This window comes from Stenella coeruleoalba, assembly GCF_951394435.1.
Source record: "Stenella coeruleoalba genome assembly, chromosome: 14".
Classification (NCBI taxonomy): domain Eukaryota; kingdom Metazoa; phylum Chordata; class Mammalia; order Artiodactyla; family Delphinidae; genus Stenella; species Stenella coeruleoalba.
In genome coordinates this window covers 26455029-26474081 of record NC_137160.1, presented here as the reverse complement: position 1 = coordinate 26474081, position 19053 = coordinate 26455029, and the positions used below count along the sequence as shown (strand labels likewise).

The window sequence follows — 19053 nt, the reverse complement described above, 5'->3', positions numbered from 1 at the left end:
GAGACCTAGCTGGAATTTAGAACCTTCCCTTACCCATACAAAGATCCTATCATGCTGGGGAGGACTCCAGCTGCTGACAAGGGCCAAAGGCTAATTTAGACTTTAATAACCATTTTTGAAGGAATTTCATTTTCAAAAATAATTTATTCAAATATTTTATGCCAAAATAATTCTAAAATGTATTAGTTTCTATTAGTTGCCCCCAAGCAAATGTGCATTTAACCACATGAACACAACCATTACTTCATAGTTTTTTTATTATAGACTTTTTTTATCCACATGAATGTTAAAGAAACTACAACAGAGTTAAATACCATTTTTGATAACATGATTATATTCTTAATTACACTCAATATTAAACTGTAAAATATTTCCAAAGGAATACAATCTTCATTCATATAGCAGGCAAAATACCAGAGAGGAAGGGGCCACGCATAAGTCTGTCCACTTTGCTGGGAAAAACAGGTTTGTATGGCTGATGCCATCCTAGCTGTCGAAACGTGGTCCCCCCCTCCTAGGACAGGTCTTGTGTTGTCTTTTCACCAAGAATCACTTCTTCAAACGTAAAAGACGGTCTCACAGAGCTGCTCTCTCCAAGTATGTAGCACAGAGATCCCCTGGGACCATCCATGGATTTCCCACCCCACTTGGCTAACAGCACTCCCGCGCTCTGGGTTCGGTTGGCCTATAAAAACACAGACTCAAACTTTGGTTCCACCAAAAGATGCAACAAGCGTTGACTGCTCTGGTTGGTTCCCCCCTCCCCCAACTAATGAATGGCTGCTACAGTCTATTTTACATGGTTGTCCATGCTGCTTTGAGGTCACTTGTCCTTGGGTTCTCCCGAACCTGATTTTATATTTGATTCCCAAGCCCTTTCAATTTTCAGTCTCTGTGCAGGTCGGAAGTACTCAGGGGCAGTCTGTATCTTACAAGAGAACAAGAGTAAGTGGTTCTGTGCACCTGGGATAAGACAAAAAGCACAGAATGACAACCTCAGTGTGACACAATCAGATAATTTAAAAACATTTAAAGTAATATTTAGTATATCCTTCAGAGAAGACATTTTTAGCACAGTTTGAATAAAAATGTTTAAACAGTGACCATGAAAGCATCTTCCTTTTCCCATAAATTTGTCTGCTACCTTACATGATGCATCTCTGCTGACAGCCGAACTAGAACTATTACATCAGAGCGTGCTGGTTGCTATGGCTTCTTTACAGTAAAGTCATTTTGCTGGGTTCCAGAAGCTCCAATTTGTTGTTGAGCAAACATTAAGACAGCCTGTGGTAAAAGGGGCAGACAGAAATTCACGCACTGGTGCCCTGCTGGCTTTGGCTGAATGGTCCAAGTTACATCCATTTCTCTCGTCCTGGGGTGTTAGGGCAGCTGTAGAGGTTTTGCGATTCAACATCAATGAAACCACTGGATTGGTTATTAACTGCATATTTATAACTGATAATGGAAGATGTGAATTAGGCCACGATTTCAGGTCACAAGTCAGGGGAGAGCAGAGGTAGTGTGGGCTGCAGAGCCAGGCGGCCTGGTTCAAATTCTGCCACTTGTAATAGCAGTGAGACCACACAACCTACTCATCTCCGCATTTCTGTTTGCTCAGCTGTAGAATGGTGAGAGTAGCAGTACTTCTCTCAATGGGTTGTTTTGAAGATTAAATAAGATAATTGACGTAAAGCCCTTAGAAGCGTGGCAGCACACTGACATTCTCAGCGGAGATTCTTGAAAGAACCTGGTTCTCTTTTGTTTGAGGACAGAGGCTAGAAATGGACATGCCCCCCCCGCCCCCCATCTTTGATCGTTACAAAAGGAAGACACAGAATGTTCAATTACAATCCCTCCACACCCCTTTAAGACCTTTTTCTTGCTATTGTTTTCGTAGCAATTATCCCAGAATTAAAATAAAAATAACAGGAGTTTACCAAAGAGTTAGATATTGTTAGGATAGGGGAAAAAATGATACTTTCAAACTCTCCAGGAGGATGCTAAGTAGCAATTAGTGATGAAGAAAATGAAGACCTAAGGCAAAAAGTAGGTGGGTTACACCCTCAGGTGTTATATAGGGTTTTATATGAACAGATTTTAATAAAGGCAGCCCCTTTGTGAGAGAGAATCTGGCAGAAGACTGGCACGCAAGGGTGAGAGTCAAAATTTAGAGCTGGCAGAGACTTTGATGAGGTTTGGCCATCCACGGTTCATAGATAAGAGTAAGCCTCGAGGAGATTAAATGATATGACTTCAGATGACAAAGGGAAGTAGTGTCAGATTTAGAAGCCAGACTCCCAAAACCAGCCCGATGATCCTAGAAAGACAGAGAAGGGGCTTAGAGTCAAATAGACCTGTATTGAAGCCTGGCTTTGTCACTGTCGACCTAAGTGACCTCACTGATCCTCTGCATTCTCATGTATAAAATGGACATAGTAATAGGATCAACCTTATAGACTTGTAAAGATCAAAAGAGAGAACGTGGCAGCCTAACCCAGTATCTGGCATGGGTAGTGCTCAATGAATGACGGTTATTATTATTTCCAGCTTGTTCAGCAGGTTTCTGTATGACTATGAATGAGCCATATCCTATGATTCACTTTCCACTTAAGTAAAATGATTGAGTTCTCTGTGAAAGACCTAAGTCTGTGAAAGACCTAAGTATTTCACAGGGACGACGTTTGCATCATGTTAAAAGGAGCTTGGGGCAAAAAGAATGTAAAGTAATATTCAACTGGTGTTAATATCATGACATTTTTATTTGGGGTGCAGATTTCACACAGATTATCCTGGAGCGTCTGTGTAGGAACTGGGGCACGTTAATGAGCAAAGGTAAGAAGACCGTCAGGAGTAATTCCGGTGTTCAAAACAGTTCCAGATGAAAGGATAATACACATAGCATTTTGAAATATTTTTTCCAATCACTTCCGTTGTACTCGTGAGCTCACGATAAAGCAAATATGCAGAGCAGTGCAACATCTAATCTACAAGGGCTTCTTTTAGAAGGTAGTTTGAAGATAAATAAAATAAACTACAGTTTACACAGCTGGTAGCTAAACAAATAGAATTCATTGCCCCAAAGGGGACTTCAACTAGGTTGAAGAAAGGGTTAGATAAATCCATGGATGACGGATCTTTAAGGAGTTCTTAAGGGAAAGTTAAGAGTTATTCAGTGTCATGCCTGAAGTTTGAGGTTGGTGTGGTTAAGAACAACAATTTGGCTCTTCTAACAGAATTGCACTGTTAGCCCCCTGGTATGGGTGGACTTTTATTTTGATTCGACATGGAATTTCTTGTGTCCTAACGTAGGGCAAAAATGATTTGTAGAGCAGTGATATGTGGCAATACTTCCTCAGCTTATTAAGTGGATTGCCTGTGGTTTTGAAAAGCTTCCTCCTCTTAACAGTCATATTGGAATTCACTGGGTGGCAAGAACACAGCACACTACCTTAAGGGTCACTCTTGCATAAGACATTAATGTATCAGTCCCTAATTTGGAAACCTGTGGTCACTCAGCAAGACAGAACTTGTTTCTCTCCCTTGGTGTAATGATTTTTATTTTGTCATCTCTCTTGGGGTAGTTCCTTGCAGGCTTGGCATGTTGAGAATCGAATACTGCCTCTAACAATATGGTTGTGATTCTCTGCTTGGCTGATTTAGCTCAGCATTTAAGTAACCACTAATCTTCTGAAAGCACCAGGGTCTACTTAGAGCAATCCCTGTTGTCTGCAAGGATGGAAACAAAATCAGCATGGAGGAAGCATTAGTTACTAAACACAAATCAATCTTTTTTTTTTTTTTTTCCCACCTCACTGTACACTATGTCACCATCAAATGTTTGGTTTCTGGGCAGTAAGTCTTCATTTTGTAGGTGCAAGAGCAGCTCATGTCTGACAAGCAGAGAAGATGAGTCAGGGAAGTGGAAGGGTAGAAAGAGAGTTTATTGAAGTTCCTAAGTATGAATCAAACTACATTCTAATGGATGAATCACAAACGTGGAGTGAAAGAAGCCAGATACAAGAGAATGTTCTATAAAATGTCCTTTACTAAAGTTCAAAAACGGGTAAAACCAATCTTTTGTAACTGGGTAGGGGCACAAGGTAGCTATCTGGGTGCTAGAAACCTAAGCAAGTTCACTGAGCTCTGATGTGTTGACTCCAAGACTTGACGATTTATAGGCTTTGGAGAATGTGTGTTATATTTCAATAAGAAGGTTACTTAAAAAAACACATCCCAATATATACTTTTTGATTTGAAAGAAAAGTAGTTTGACATTTTCAAACTTTTATACATATGGGTTTGTCAGCGTTAACTTGGATGATTTTTGCTTTGATCACCTTGATATGCTGCGTTAAGATTTATTAGACTCTGAATGTTCTAAAACTATTCATTTCACACTGCTGGGAAAAATCTGGTCTACAATGATGAGAAAGAAATCACCAAAGTCAAGTTCAGACGTAAGAAAAATACTTGAAGATATAGAATGAAACCAAACTCACAGGTCCATTTGTGCATGACTTCATGGAGATGGAAACAGAATGACATTATCTGAGCATCCCAAAACAGAATGACTTACCATCTGAGCAACTCTGTTGCTAAACATCTGCTCACAGAAGACAGAAAGTCCCTATTTAAGGAGCAAGCAGGCACTGCTGTTAAAATCAGGAGCCCTAGAATCTCTTCCTGGCTTTGTAACAGAGACATAAAACATCACATCTCTCTTCACTGTACCTTGGTTCCCTGTGCGTAAAATTAAGGGAAAGCATATGAATGAGAGACTGTCTTGAAAAGAGTTTTGAGCTCCTAATGAAATGTGACATACATATAACTGTTTCAGAAAAATACTGAAGATTATCACCAATAAAGATAATGGCAAGAAGTAGAACTGTCATGTGCACATGGTAGAGGAGGCTTGTGATATGCAGAAAAGAGGCATGAAGGAAAGAAAAGGAACCATGAACCTGCATTGCACAGAGTATTTTTGGCCAGTCAATTCTATTGAATTGAAAATATGTTCCAGAGGGAAGGAGTGGGAAGAATCACTCTGATGGGAACAAATACAACTGATAAATGACCACAATCTTAGCTAGCCATGAGCACTTATAAATACCACCTCTGACAACTGAGTTTTTCCCTGATTTAGCAGTTCCAACTGCTAGGTCATCCTAATGTATTGTTAGAGAAACAACAATATCCTAGTTTTTGCATTCCTTCAATTCTAACAATTATTTATATCTTCTGCCATATCATCAAAAAGGTGCTTTTGAAATGTTTAGGTATATTCTGAATATAGTCATTGAATTTTTACTGTCTCCTTTTCCTTAGGAGTCCAGAATATTTGTCTTTTAAATTGCTGCCAGGTATGTGACATTGGATCTGGCTTCAGCTGTAGAGAAACAAGGATTGTTTTAGGGAAAGAATGAATGACTAATTCTGCAGCAGAAGTTCTCGAAGGTCTATGTCACACGCAGTTATTCACAGCACCATCTGTCAGTAATTCACTGAAAGTCGGGTTTCAGGAAGACATTTTGGAAGCAAAGGAGAGACAGAGAAGAAAAAACATAATAAGCATGGCTTCTGACACTCCGGTTTCCTTCAGAGGACCAGGAATCAGGGTGTCAGGAGGAACTGGAAAGAGTAGAAAACCTTAAAACAAAATGAAGATCACATCTACAAGACTGAACTGAGAATTTCCTTAGTTTTAGAAATTTTCCACAGAATTTATAAGATGCACTTAGCCATTTATTTAGGAAGCCCCATGCCTAGAATGAAGTTCAACAGTGTATCAGCTTAAACACAGGATGCAACATCATCAATGCCCTGAGCTATTTCAAGTACATCAGTAAAGAACACAGCCGAGCAATAACAATTCAGAGAGTTAAGGAAAATCTGTTTCCTCTGATGAGCTCACCTTTTAGCTTTTGCTGAGATGCGCACCTAGCTTTTCTTTCCTGATCAAGCTTGCTGCATAGGGAATCTGTAAGATAAAAACAAGCAAAACTATACAGGTGAGCAAAATTTGGAGACATGTGTAATGGAGACCCTTCATTGTGCCTAAATTTGAATGCTGGTGAATCTGCCCTGAGGACAAAAGGTCTCCATCTGCCCGGCAGTATGGGGCTTCTGGGGTATAGCATGTCTAAGGCCTGTTAAAAACCATATGAGGACAGGACAGGTGATCACACTAGGTTGTTGCTACAGCTAGTCTCTGAGGTTCCTATGTGACATTTCACTGCACTTAATAATTTGCACTTAATAATATGGTACTTATTTTTATTTATGTATGAAAATTAAGTTATAACGTATGTCCAAGGTCACAAAACAAGAATGTGATTACAAACTAGTTCAATGTAATTTTTCATTTAATTAGAGTGAGGAAATATGCTATCATCATAAATCACAAATAAGATTAACTAAACACAAACTATTACTCTGGGTAATTTCCCAATAACTACTAAGAAGCATCAGAAATCATTGCACTGAATGGAAAATATGACCCTTGAGAATTCTACCTGGATAAACTTGAAAAGTACTTTTCAATAGTGGGGTTTTGAATGAAAGTCTATCGCATTTGATATGCTACTTTTCATTAGAAAATTCAAATTGTTGAAACTGGACTACATGTATTATTTAGATTTGCCTCTCTACTAACCCTAGTCATGCTACTAACCCTAGTCAACCCTAGAAATATTCAGCCTTCTAGAATGTAACATGAACTATGGCTGATATTATATAAAAGCAGTGAAGGAAAGAAAATTATAGTCATTCAGGTAGGTAATATTTTGAATACTGTTATATACATTCCCCATATCCCCAGCATATTTATGTTTTGCTCTCCTGATCTACCAGTCCATAAACATGAACCTTTATTAATGGGAAGGAACTACAAATCTATAGTGATGCTTGTGGCTAAGACTAGCTGGACCATTTTGCCATAATAACTGGTTAGCTGAATCAAACAAGTCTTTTTTTTTTTAATTAATTAATTTATTTTTGGCTGCATTGGGTCTTCATTGCTGCGCACAGGCTTTCTCTAGTTGTGGCGAGTGGGGGCTACTCTTTGTTGCAGTGCGCGGGCTTCTCATTGCGGTGGCTTCTCTTGTTGCAGAGCACAGGCTCTAGGCGCGTGGGCTTCGGTAATTGTGGCACGCGGGCTCAGTAGTTGTAGCTCACAGGCTCTAGAGCGCAGGTTCAGTAGTTGTGGTGCACGGGCTTAGTTGCTCCGCGGCATGTGGGATCTTCCTGGCCCAGGGCTCGCACCCGTATCCCCTGCATTGGCAGGTGGATTCTTAACTACTGTGCCACCAGGGAAGCCCTCAAACAGTCTTTTTAATGAAAAAAAGAGAGAAGACTAAAATAACCACCTCACTATCTTGATACACAGTCACAACATGGATATATATGATAGAGACATATCTGATAAAGGCCATAATAGCAGCATCGAAATTAATGGTTCATATAGGACCATAAATAGTTGTGTCCTAATCTCATACTTAGGACGAGAGCTGAGATTAGCTAGATAACTATGACAAGAAGAGTTACGCAGGGACCTACTCTAGTTACCTCTTCTTTCCACTCTGGGTTATGCTACACCTGCTATTAACCGAGACATACTTGAATCCTGATTTTCCATTATGGTGTATGAAACAATATGCCAAAACACATGGATCACCTCTTTCTTTAGATGCATGATGTCAGAGAGCTTTGAATGGAATTCTATTATTTAGGATAACAAGTAGAAATGATGTAAACCTTGGGGTATAGGGATTACCTAATAAAATGTATTTGTGTCACTCTCGCATTTAGAAAGCCTTCTCAACATCAAGATTAGATGCCACGAAGATTTAGTAAGTGTCTGTTCTGTGCCAGGCACTGCACGAGGTAAGTTAATATCACCATGCGCCATCTCATCAAAGCCAGTAAACTACTCATCCTAACCCAAAGAAAACTGCCTGAAGGGCACTGCTTTCAGATCTAAGTCTGAATGCCTTTTTCTTTTTTTCAGAAACAACAATGTAGCGTTTCATTAAGATGGGAAGCTGATAAGGAAATTTAAGGAAAGGACTCAGGAAAAAAAGGACATTTCCAAATAAGCACATTTGATCCCCAAATCTCCAGACTGAAATTTAAATCTGTGTGAAGAATTATTAATCTCAGGTTGTGAGCTGAGAGTCATTAATTCCAAGTCTTAAGTCATGAATGTTTAATAAAGAATATATTAGCATATGGCCCGACTGTTCATGGAAACTATCCTATTTCATTGATTCTAAGATGCAGTTTTTTCCCTCACATTTTAACACTTCTGAAGTTGGATGTACTATAATTGATGGTATCTGAGAATAATAGTTGGAAACTTCTTTTCTTATGATACATCAAGTAATGGGCACTTTTATGATTGATGGTGCTTCAGGTTCTATACTCCCCAACTGGGGGAGCTCAGGATCTTAGAGGCTCCATTAAAGATAATTAGGCCATGTAAATCTCCTGTAATAGAACTTATAAAAGCTTTCTTTTCATTCTGACTAGCTTGGAAATCACCAAGATTGGCATGGACAAACCCCCTCAAAGTTGCTATATAACTTCTAAATCACCTAGTCGGCTCTAGTCTATCAAAAGTATTGAGATTTTACCAAAAAAGATAATTTCCCAGATTGTGCCAAGAGAGTTAGCCTGAGCTCAGACATTAAGGTGGGTCAACATCTCAAAAGGAGAAAGACGAGAAAAAGGATATATAATTAAGAAACGAGTCGTTGCATTGTCAAGATGCAAGGCAATAGATCAATAATTGGAAAAGGACCCACTGTAGTCAAAGTCTGTCTCCTGGAGAATCTTAAGGCAGCTTCCAAGGAAGTTCAGACTTACATCAAGTCCTCTGCTTGTTACATATTTAGTCATAAAATCAAAATCTTCTAGGGGCCCAGGGATCTTTTTCTAAAAATAAAGTGCTCTATCTACCTTTTAAAAATATGTAAAACATATTTTTAAAAACTCCCTGTGTTCAGATGGTAGAAATCTGGGCAAGTTCCCATCCTAATGAATACTGGAGATCCTCCAAGAAAAGACCACACTGAAGAGCTGTACCCTTGCCCAAGGGGGAGCACTCCTCCAGAAACGATAAAGACCTGTCACCGCTCCTTTCCCGGCAAGGAAGCACAGTGCTCACACCATCAGAAAGTTGTAAACTGACTTTTTACAAGTCCACGGTGAACGAAACATTAGTACTAAATCTATTGGTTGAACATTAATTTTAATTGAGGCTTTAATGAGGAACTTTGAGACTGGTTCCCTCTGGCTGCGTGTGACTGCAGTGTTCTGGAAGAACAGCAGAGGGCACTTCAAGACTAGCATATTTTAAAAGCACTTTTTCTCAATCTACGTGCCCCTTGGTAGCGATCCAGCAAGTTCAAAGTATGTGAATCTGGGTCTAGCCATTTATCATGCGTTTTCTGTTGCAGGTTCACAGTGTCCTTCAAGAACTATGACTAATGTCTTCAACAACTATGTCTTCAACTATGACATGCCTCCAACAAACCTACGGTAGTAGCTTATACATACATGTACTTGCTTTAAAAAATTGTTGCCAAATTAGCAATAAAAAATTGAAAAAAAGGTTATCAAGGCATCACAGTAGTCTCGGCTCATGTTGTAAACTACATTATATTCCAGTCCTTGGAAAAACTTTAATCAAAAGGCTGTACACGTTATAGATGTAGAAAACAAACTTACGGTTACCAGGGGATAAGGGGGGAGGGAAAAATTGGGAGATTGGAATTGATATATACACACTACTATATATAAAATAGATAACTAATAAGGACCTACTATATAGCACAGGGAACTCTACTCAATATTCTGTAAGAATCTAAAAAAGAATCTAAAAAAGAGTGGATATAGAATCTAAAAAAGAGTGGATATATGTATATGTATAACTGACTCACTTTGCTGTACACTTGAAACTAACACAACATCGTAAATCAACTATACTCTAATAACAATCTTTTAAGAATGGTTATACACTTAGTAAAATGCCTTCACTTTCTTCTTTAAAATTTTTTTAAAAATTGGAATATAATTTACATATAACATTGTAATGGTTTCTTCACCTTCTTCTCAATCCTAAGGGATGATGGTTTTGTTTTAAAAATTGAACTTTTTTCCTAGAACCAGAGCTCACTTGTGAATGAGAAATCTTTTGCTCTTTATTATACTGAACACTAACACCTTCATGAACGTGCTAAATTCTAAAACCTTTGTATTTGGTTCATATTGAGAGGAACATATTTCTTCGCTTGTATAAGTAAATCTGATTTGGTAATAACAACATTTTAAGCACTTGAAAACCCAGAGCAGAGGTGGGGGACCATAACACAAACTGTGATAAAGACTGTAAAACTCTCATTTTAAACTGTTTGTAAAAAAAATATTAGCTTGTGGCCCATGTATATGTGTTAAATAAACTGCATATGCTTTAAATCTCACATTAGATAAATGCACATTTATTTATAAACACACAAAGAGAGTCAATCATTTGAGTCTATAGTCATCACAACTTTGCATTTAACAAACTGTAAAAGGAAGCAATGGTGTAGAAATTAGTCAGCGGAGAATCTAAAAATGCAGGAACCAAAGAAATTCATAAGTTTTCTTTCTATGGCAATGATACCCAAGATGCTTTCGATATCATCTTGAATAAGAACACTGTGCAACAGCATAGGATAAATGCATTGTGGATCTATGGGAATTGTCACAAAATATGATGGTTTTAATATATTTGAATTCTCCATGACTGCAGAGTGGGTTTTTATTTCATCTAAAGGAAAAGATGCCTATTCTGTAAGCAAATGACTATTCTGTAATACATGCTTTGTAAACTTTAAATATAAAATAATTTAAACATAAAAGAATAAAATAATTTTTGGTGAATTGTTCTGTTCTCAAGGAGCAAAGCATGTAACTATATTTACTGATGAATTAGAGCATTCAACTAAAAATATTGAGAAAGTCAATAATTGTGATACCTAGCAACGTCTTGATAATATTTAGGTATAATTTTCTAAAGACATTTTTCTCCAGTTACTTTAGCAAATATAACAAGCTGAATAAGGGACAGGATAAGTTTCTGTTCAAGTAAACTTGAGTTTGCTGCCTCAGTTCTAAAGCAGATGGTATAGTGTGAACACAGGTCCTTCCCGCACAAATATATCTCTAGCCACCAGGGCTCAAATAGTTCCACTAATAGAGGTACTACTTTGAGAAGGGGCATGCCATTAAATTGATTACTTGTATTGGCACAGCATTTTATGTTTACATGTGCATTTCATGTTTATTAAACACTTGTGCCTTATCATAACCCTATCAGGGTACTAGGTTGGACCTTATAACAGGTCCCTTTGGTCTAGAAACTGATAAAATGAACTATACAGGATGAATCTTGAACTCAAGTTTGCAGACCTTAAAGCTTGTATCTGTTAGTCACAAGGACAGTGCTGTAATACATAAGCTCCCAGTAATTCACTAGTATGCCTTCTTTTAGTAGTTTTGGTAGTAGTTCCCCAGCACACAAAAAAAATTTGAGGAAATCAGGACCAAGCCAGGACAATTTGGAAAGGAATTAAGAGGATTGCTACATGACAGTATCAGCGTTGGGTCAGGGGGCAACCATGGGTGGTGGTTAATTCAACAAATGTCTACTGATCCCTATTTGATGTTAGACACCATGCTAGGTGTTGAAGGTAGCACAAAGACCCGGGCATCTAAGAATAGGGGACACAAAAGAAGGGGAAGAAGCAGAAGGGACAAATCATGTCTATTTCACCAGTTTTCATGTTGGTAGTCTGGATGTACTTTTGTGGATTTCAGGAATTATATTGTACCTACAAGGCTGGGGGAAAACATTCCAGCTCCTCCCAAAGAATTTAATTTGCAACCAGGAAAATTTACTATCTAGAGGAATATGAATTAATAACACTTGTCTAGATAAATAAATACATAATGATAAAATATTTTGCAATACAGTGTAATCAAGATATTTTGTAATACCAATTTGTATCTTCCATGTACCAAATATCTCAAAAGACAGGAGATATTTTTTCTTTTATTAATACTGCCTGCTTATTACATGGATGCAATATCATCTCCTCTTTTACTAAAGAAGCCAAATGTCAAAGAAAATTAAGACATTAAAATTACATAACTGGCCTTAAATAACTGGCACTGAAATAATTATTTAGTTTCCTTTCCTAACGCCCCTTTTGCTACGCTCATCACCACCCAGCAGTCACACACTTTTGGTTGCATGTGTGGTAGTTTTTGTTTTAAGAGTCTGAAAATGATATCCTATGTAAAATAAGTAAGGTCTTAAAATTTTGTATCCTTCTATCTCTGATCCTATCTTTACATTCTTCCTTTGGACAAATAAAACAATACGTAAATTCACAGCAAGTAATGAGCAGCTCTTATTATCTAGGTATCAAAAGCTGAGAAGAGTGGATACTTTTTTTTTTTAACCCCTGTGGGGGATTAGTTTTCAATTGATTAAGAAAATCCTTCTGTTCCCCAGTGAAGTTAGGTGCAAATAAAACTAACACAAGCAAAACCAAAACAAGAAGAAAGATCCTGTTTAAGAGGGTCTTATGTTGAGGTGGTTTTCAGAACTGAGAGTTGTTGACCAGCACTTGAGATCCAGGAAAACCTCAGAAGGAGGGTTAAAGTTAGAAGCAGTACTTTTAATAGAGCCCCTAGAATGGGGGAAAACATCATGAAATACAAGGCTGCTTTCAAAATGACTCTCAGCAATCTCCATTAACGCAAGCATGATTTCTCCCATGCAGAAAGGAAACATCAATAACCATCTTCCCTAAATAATCCTGACAGAAAGCTAGATGCCTGGCTCTCTAGACAAGACAGGCGGGTCTGCATAGATACATGCTTTGTGGCATAAGGATAACGTGGACAAGCTCAGAAACACCAAGCAACCCAAATTATAATAATCACGCTGTGAAGAACACTAAGGATCAATGTATGTCTTTACCCAGGTGATTAAAAATATCTTATAGGGGCTTCCCTGGTGGCGCAGTGGTTGAGAGTCTGCCTGCCGATGCAGGGGACACGGGTTCATGCCCCGGTCCAGGAGGATCCCACTTGCCGCAGAGCGGCTAGGCCCGTGAGCCATGGCCGCTGAGTCTGTGCATCCGGAGCCTGTGCTCCGCAACGGGAGAGGCCACAACAGTGAGAGGCCCGCGTACCGCAAAAAAAAAAAAAAAAAATCTTATAAATGGACTTCTCTTGTGGCGCAGTGGTTAAGAATCCGCCTGCCAATGCAGGGGACACGAGTTTGAGCCCTGGTCAGGGAAGATCCCACATGCCGCGGAGCAACTAAGCCTGTGCACCACAACTACTGAGCCTGCTCTCTAGAGCCCGTGCATCACAACTACTGAGCCCGTGTGCCACAACTACTGAAGCCCGTGCGCCTAGAGCCCATGCTCCCCAACAAAGAGAAGCCACTGCAAGGAGAAGCCTGGCACCACAACAAAGAGTAACCCTCGCTCGCCGCAACTAGAGAAAGCCCGTGCACAGCAACGAAGACCCGACGCAGCCGCAAATAAATAAATAAATAAATAATCTTACAAAAACTAAGCAGAAATTATTTCCCCATTGTACTCATGAAAATGAGGAAGCTTGGGAGACTGCTTTCAAAGCACTAATAAATAATACCAGATGTATCTGCATGGGGACAAAGGGTGAGGAATTCAGGGAAAAGAAAAAAAAAACTCAAAAAACGAAAAACATAAAACCTCACAACATTTATTTATCAGACATTTTCCTGTTTCCCTGTTTCTGTATAAATAGATCTTTGTCAGTGTCCACTTTCAGACATGATTAGGATAGAGTAACACACTTCATTTGGAAATAATTCGTTTCTTTTCATCGTCGTTCAAGTGAATTTAATTGATTAATTGTATTTATACTAAGTTCTATTGACAGCAGAGGGCCTGCTCAGGTCTGGGTGGTGGAAGGAGGGGGAAGACAAAGACAATGGCCCTTCCCTGAGCTTCTGGTGCAGCCCAGCGCTGTGTTCGGAAGTCTGCACAGTGGAAGACAATGCAGGTACCTCTGGTTCACCCTCAGAGACAATGTACACATCTGTCTATTAACACATGGTAGGTAGTTACATTTAGAGGAAATGTACTGACACATCTGTGTATCCTGCATCTAAGTAAATCTCTTGGCAATTAGCATCTAAACCAGCGGAGAGTGAAGTGGACCAAAGGATTTCAAGGCAAAAACACAAACAGTTTCATACATATTGGGTGGTTTGAAAACAAACCCATCACCTTGCATTTATTTTTAAGTAGAAATGCATCTTACAATTTGTAACTGTTGCACCATTTCTTCTCGGTAGGCTAGTTCCCTTTTCATTTGATCCTGAAAATTATCTGGTAGGAGTGAGAAACAGAGAAATAAATTAATTAAAGTGCAAAATCTACTATTGGTATATTTAGTAAAAATATTACTGACAGTCCCATAGAACTGCCCCCCCCCGCCCTTTGGTATTTTTAAAAGTAAACACTATAGTTGTTTGAAGAGATGTTTTCTTCAAGAATGTGATTTAATCAGAATAGACGGTAAATCCTGAGAGGCAAAGGTCTATCTCTTATATTTCACAATATCGCATAGCCCATCTAGTATAATTCCTTGCACATGATAACTACTCGGGAATGTCGAGGGCAAGCATGTTCTCTAGTCTTTGAACACTTGAGCCAGTCACAGTACTGAGAGCTTCCACTGTCTTCAGAAGTCTAGTGCTAGTGACGGGGTGAAGTTCAGACAAAGCCCATCATAGGAAACGTGGACCCTTGTGCACGCGAACCCTTGGGTGATAAGACGTAGGTCTGTTAGATGTGCCTGCCTGGCTTCACTGCAGCTCATCTCACGTCTAAGAGAGTGAGTGATAAATGAATTCTGACTGGACTCTCCCAACCTGCAAACTCTCCCACCTGGTAGCAGCCTTATCTTACGTCCTCCTTGGGCCTATGTGGTTCTACAGACCTTGCCTCAATCTGAGAAGGAAGGAACTTTAAGACATATTGTGCAAAATATCTTTGCCATTCTACATATTGATCATTTTTATTGTATTTCCAGGAAGGAATGACTTCTTAATGTGCATCTTGTTCTTTCATCTTCTCCACTGATCTTTTTTAAAGTGTGGACTTGGCTAACTTCAGCTTTTTCTGCTTTAAATGAGAAATTAACATGATTTCATATGAATCTGTGGTGGATGGTCAGGGCAGTGGCTTGAAGAAACCAGAAACTCTGTCATCATCTCTTCTCTTCCTTTCATCTCTACAGCCAACTGGTGTGTGAGTCCTGTATATTCTACCTCCATCCTCTCCTCTCTTTGCCATTGTTACCTCCCAAACGCAGACACCTCTTCCCTGAAAAGTTTCCCAACTGACAATCTGGCCTCCAAATCCCTTTCATTCTCCTGCTTAAAACTCCGTGAGGGAGTCCCATCACTTTCAAGGTAATAAACCCTTTACCACTCATGAGATTCTGGATACTCAGAAACTAAAAACATTGTTCTTTTTATTTTTTAATTTTTATTTATTTATTTTTTTGCTGTATGTGGGCCTCTCACTGTTGTGGCCTCTCCCGTTGCGGAGCATAGGCTCCAGACATGCAGGCTCAGCGGCCATGGCTCACGGGCCCAGCCGCTCCGCAGAATGTGGGATCTTCCCGGACCGGGGCTCGAACCCGTGTCCCCTGCATCGGCAGGCGGACTCTCAACCACCGCGCCACCAGGGAAGCCCTATTTTTTTGATCTATCTTTCTACATTATTTTGAATTCCTTCCCCAACCTCAAGCATGTATTTTTAATTAATTAATTTTAAAAGACCTTTTTAAAAGAGCAGCTTTAGGTTCACAACAAAATTAAGAAGGTACAGAGAGTTCCCATATACACTCTGTGCCTCCCCCCACGCACACAGCCTCCCCCATTATCAACATCACTCACCAGGATTTGTTTCCACGGATAAACCTACATTGACACCTCATTATCGCCCAAAGTCCATAGTTTACCTTAGGATTCACTCTTAGTGTTGGACATTCTATGGGTTTGGACAAATATATAATAACATATGTCTATCATCACAATATCATACAGAGTATTTTCACTTCCCTGAAATCCTCTGGGCTCTGCTGATTCATTCCTCCCCTCCACTCCACCCCTAGCAGTCATTGATATTTTTACTGTCTCCATAGTTTTGCCTTTTATAATATACATATTTTTAAGAAGACCCATTTCCTACTCTCACCTCAGAATTTGATGTGAAAGTTACTGTAATAGAGGTAAGCCTGTGGTGCTATGCAAGGGTCAAGGAAGGAGCCCTCGGGTTCCCTTGGAGGATTAAGCAGGAGGAAAAGCTTGAGGAGGTGTGATCAGGTTCTTTGCTAAGATGTGGAGGCGGGAGTAGGGAACAGCAGGTGGCTCAGCTGGTTGCAGCAAAGGGGGTAGAAAAAGTTCCTTCCACCACATCACCCACCAAACCACTCTCCAGTCCACACATGCATTGCACTCCCAGCCACTCTGTGTTTGCCACTGCTGTGGCCTGGCCCTCACAGCACACATCTCCCTTTTCTTTCAAGTCCAGCTCAAACGTTCTGTCTTCTGAAATGTTCTCTCCAATTCTCCTGCCCTCTCCTGCCAGAATTATCCACATTTCTCTTGTACTCCTCCAGCACTCTGTACAGACCTCTGTTAATGCATCCATAATCCGTACTATGATTAGTGGTTATACATCTGTCTCTCAGTGAAACAGTGAGGACAGGAAGATAAGTTTTAGACACTTTAAAAATTTCCAAAGCCCACCACAGGGCCTGGCACACAGCAGGGGCTCGTTAATGAACAGAAGAATGAAGTACCCACCAGAAAGTCTGGATTCTGCCTTGGACAGTAATTATCCCCCTCTGGAGGCTCAGACCCTCATCTGAACAAACAAGGGAATGATGGAACGATGGAACGTGGAACGATGCGCTCTGTAAGGTCCTTTCTTGCTCTACTGCTTTAAGATTTGATGACAAGGTAAACTGATTTGGTTGGGCTCCACACACCCAGTTCTGTCTTTCCTGTGTTGGAAAATGGGGAGCGGGTAATTTTGACTTATTACTGATGAAAATTAGAAGGCGGGTACTGTATGAGGGGCTGCCACACACCTGCCACCTCAGGATGCTCTGGAGGTGGGTCAAAGCCCATAGGCTGGGTACCAGGCAACAGGAGTCAGTGCTCCGCAAACTGCCCTGGTTCCAGTGCCCTTGGCCCTGTACCTGGCCAGAATACCTTCAGAAGATCAGTGTGTTTTCCAGACACCAGAGCTCATCCCAAGCAGGTCTCCCTCTGTGAAGGAGAGATCTGCCCTCTGAACCTCAGCAGCTTCCTCTCGGGCTCCGCAGTGCCTCTGATCAGGGTGAGGCTGAGGTGGGTGGGAGATGAAGGGCTGCCTGAAGCTGGCTGTGGCACCTCCCTGGCAGCCCAGGAGAGCCTGATGTTGGAGAAGGAAATAGCTAAGGGTAATTTGGAGCGGAGTGATGATAACTAGTCCTTACTTAATTCATGCTCGTTGCTCTGTGATGGCTCACAGTACAATTCTTTAAGTTAAAGTGAAAAAAAAAAATGAAGCTGTTAAAGTGCCGGAAAAATGGTGAATGTTTTTTATAAGATTGGAGTGAGGAAGGGCATCAAAGACAAAAAGCAAACAGGAAAGGCTTACAGATTTGATTAGATAAAAAGTTAAAACTTTGGTATGACAATAAACACAAAACACCATAGTCAACATTTCAAAATGGACAGAAACAAAAGAATATTTACAACATGACGAAGAATTAATATTTTAGTATATAAAGAGCTCACATAAACCAGGAGAAAATGAACATGTCAAAAGAAATACGGGGAGAGGATACGTGGGCATTCACAAAACACACAAATGGATGACAGACACGTGCAAAGTGTTCAATATCCCTAGCAATGAGAGAAAAGGATATAATACAAGGAACCACTTTTTCCATTTAAGTTAGCAAAGATCTAAAGAAAAGATGATACGTGGTGTTCCAAGGATGGAAGTATAAATTAGTACAAGCTTTCTGGAAAGCAACATAAAATTATGTATCAAGAGCTTTGAAAAGTTCATACGCTAACAGAAATTCTTTTAGGAGTTTATCCTAGGGAGATGATCATGGATTTGTACAAAGATTCAGTAACAACGATGCCTAAAACTTGGATAAACTTTAATGTCCAATGTAAGAGTGCATTTATAGACTGCTAGGTAGTCTTGAAAAGAAGCTCATGTTAAGTGAAAAAAAGGAGGGTAAAAACTGGTGTGTGTAATATTTCATTTTGTTTAAAAAATGGTTTAATATGCACTAGAAAGGCTGAAACTCCAAAATGTTAACATTGGTTTCCTCTACGTGACAGGATTATGGGTGATTTTTATTTTCTTTCCTTTATATTTCTGTATATTTAAACTTTTCTACAGCAAGCATGTGTATAACTTTAGAGATATAAAGATTGTTAATTGGCGAGAGAAAAAACAAACTAAAAGTTTTGCTATGTTCTAAGGTTGATGAAGACACAATTTAAGTGGAGATGAAAACATCATTAAGCTGTTTACTCTAATGAGAATCACTTGAAACCCAGCTATTTTTGGAAGATGACAGCATAGAAGGAGGTGGCAGAGAAAAGCACTGAAGGCTGTGCTCTGCAAACGTGGACAGTTTGAAAAGCCAAAGAGTTTTTCAAACAGCAACAAAAAGTATCCAGCCTACATACCTGGCACTAGAAATTAGAAGAAAACTCAGATGGTAGATCTAGTTCCCCTGGTAGAGCCTACTCATCGAGCAATAGGCTTTGGGGCTTATTTCATTTACATGGTCTTTATTTTGTTATCACTGCTTTTAAACAATGACAGAGACTTTTGATCTGTACCATGTTTTAGAATCCCCATCCCTGCTTCTCCAGAGGATGCTACAACAAAGAGAGAAGAAGGAAGGACGGAAACCACT

At 39.6% G+C, this 19053-nt stretch overlaps 1 protein-coding gene across 1 annotated transcript in view; it reads right to left on the bottom strand.

Annotated features, from left to right (window-relative positions):
• Positions 1 to 248: 248 nt before the first annotated feature.
• The window catches only part of SKOR2 (SKI family transcriptional corepressor 2), a gene marked incomplete at its 5' end in the record, with an annotated part of 39357 nt that continues 20552 nt past the window's right edge, over positions 249 to 19053 (bottom strand). Inside the window, 3 exons of the mRNA XM_079942676.1 lie at positions 249 to 963; positions 5912 to 5977; positions 14368 to 14435. Of these exons, the coding sequence (XP_079798802.1) occupies positions 5915 to 5977; positions 14368 to 14435 (131 nt within the window). The 3' untranslated portion in view covers positions 249 to 963; positions 5912 to 5914. The remainder of the gene's footprint in view (positions 964 to 5911; positions 5978 to 14367; positions 14436 to 19053) is intronic.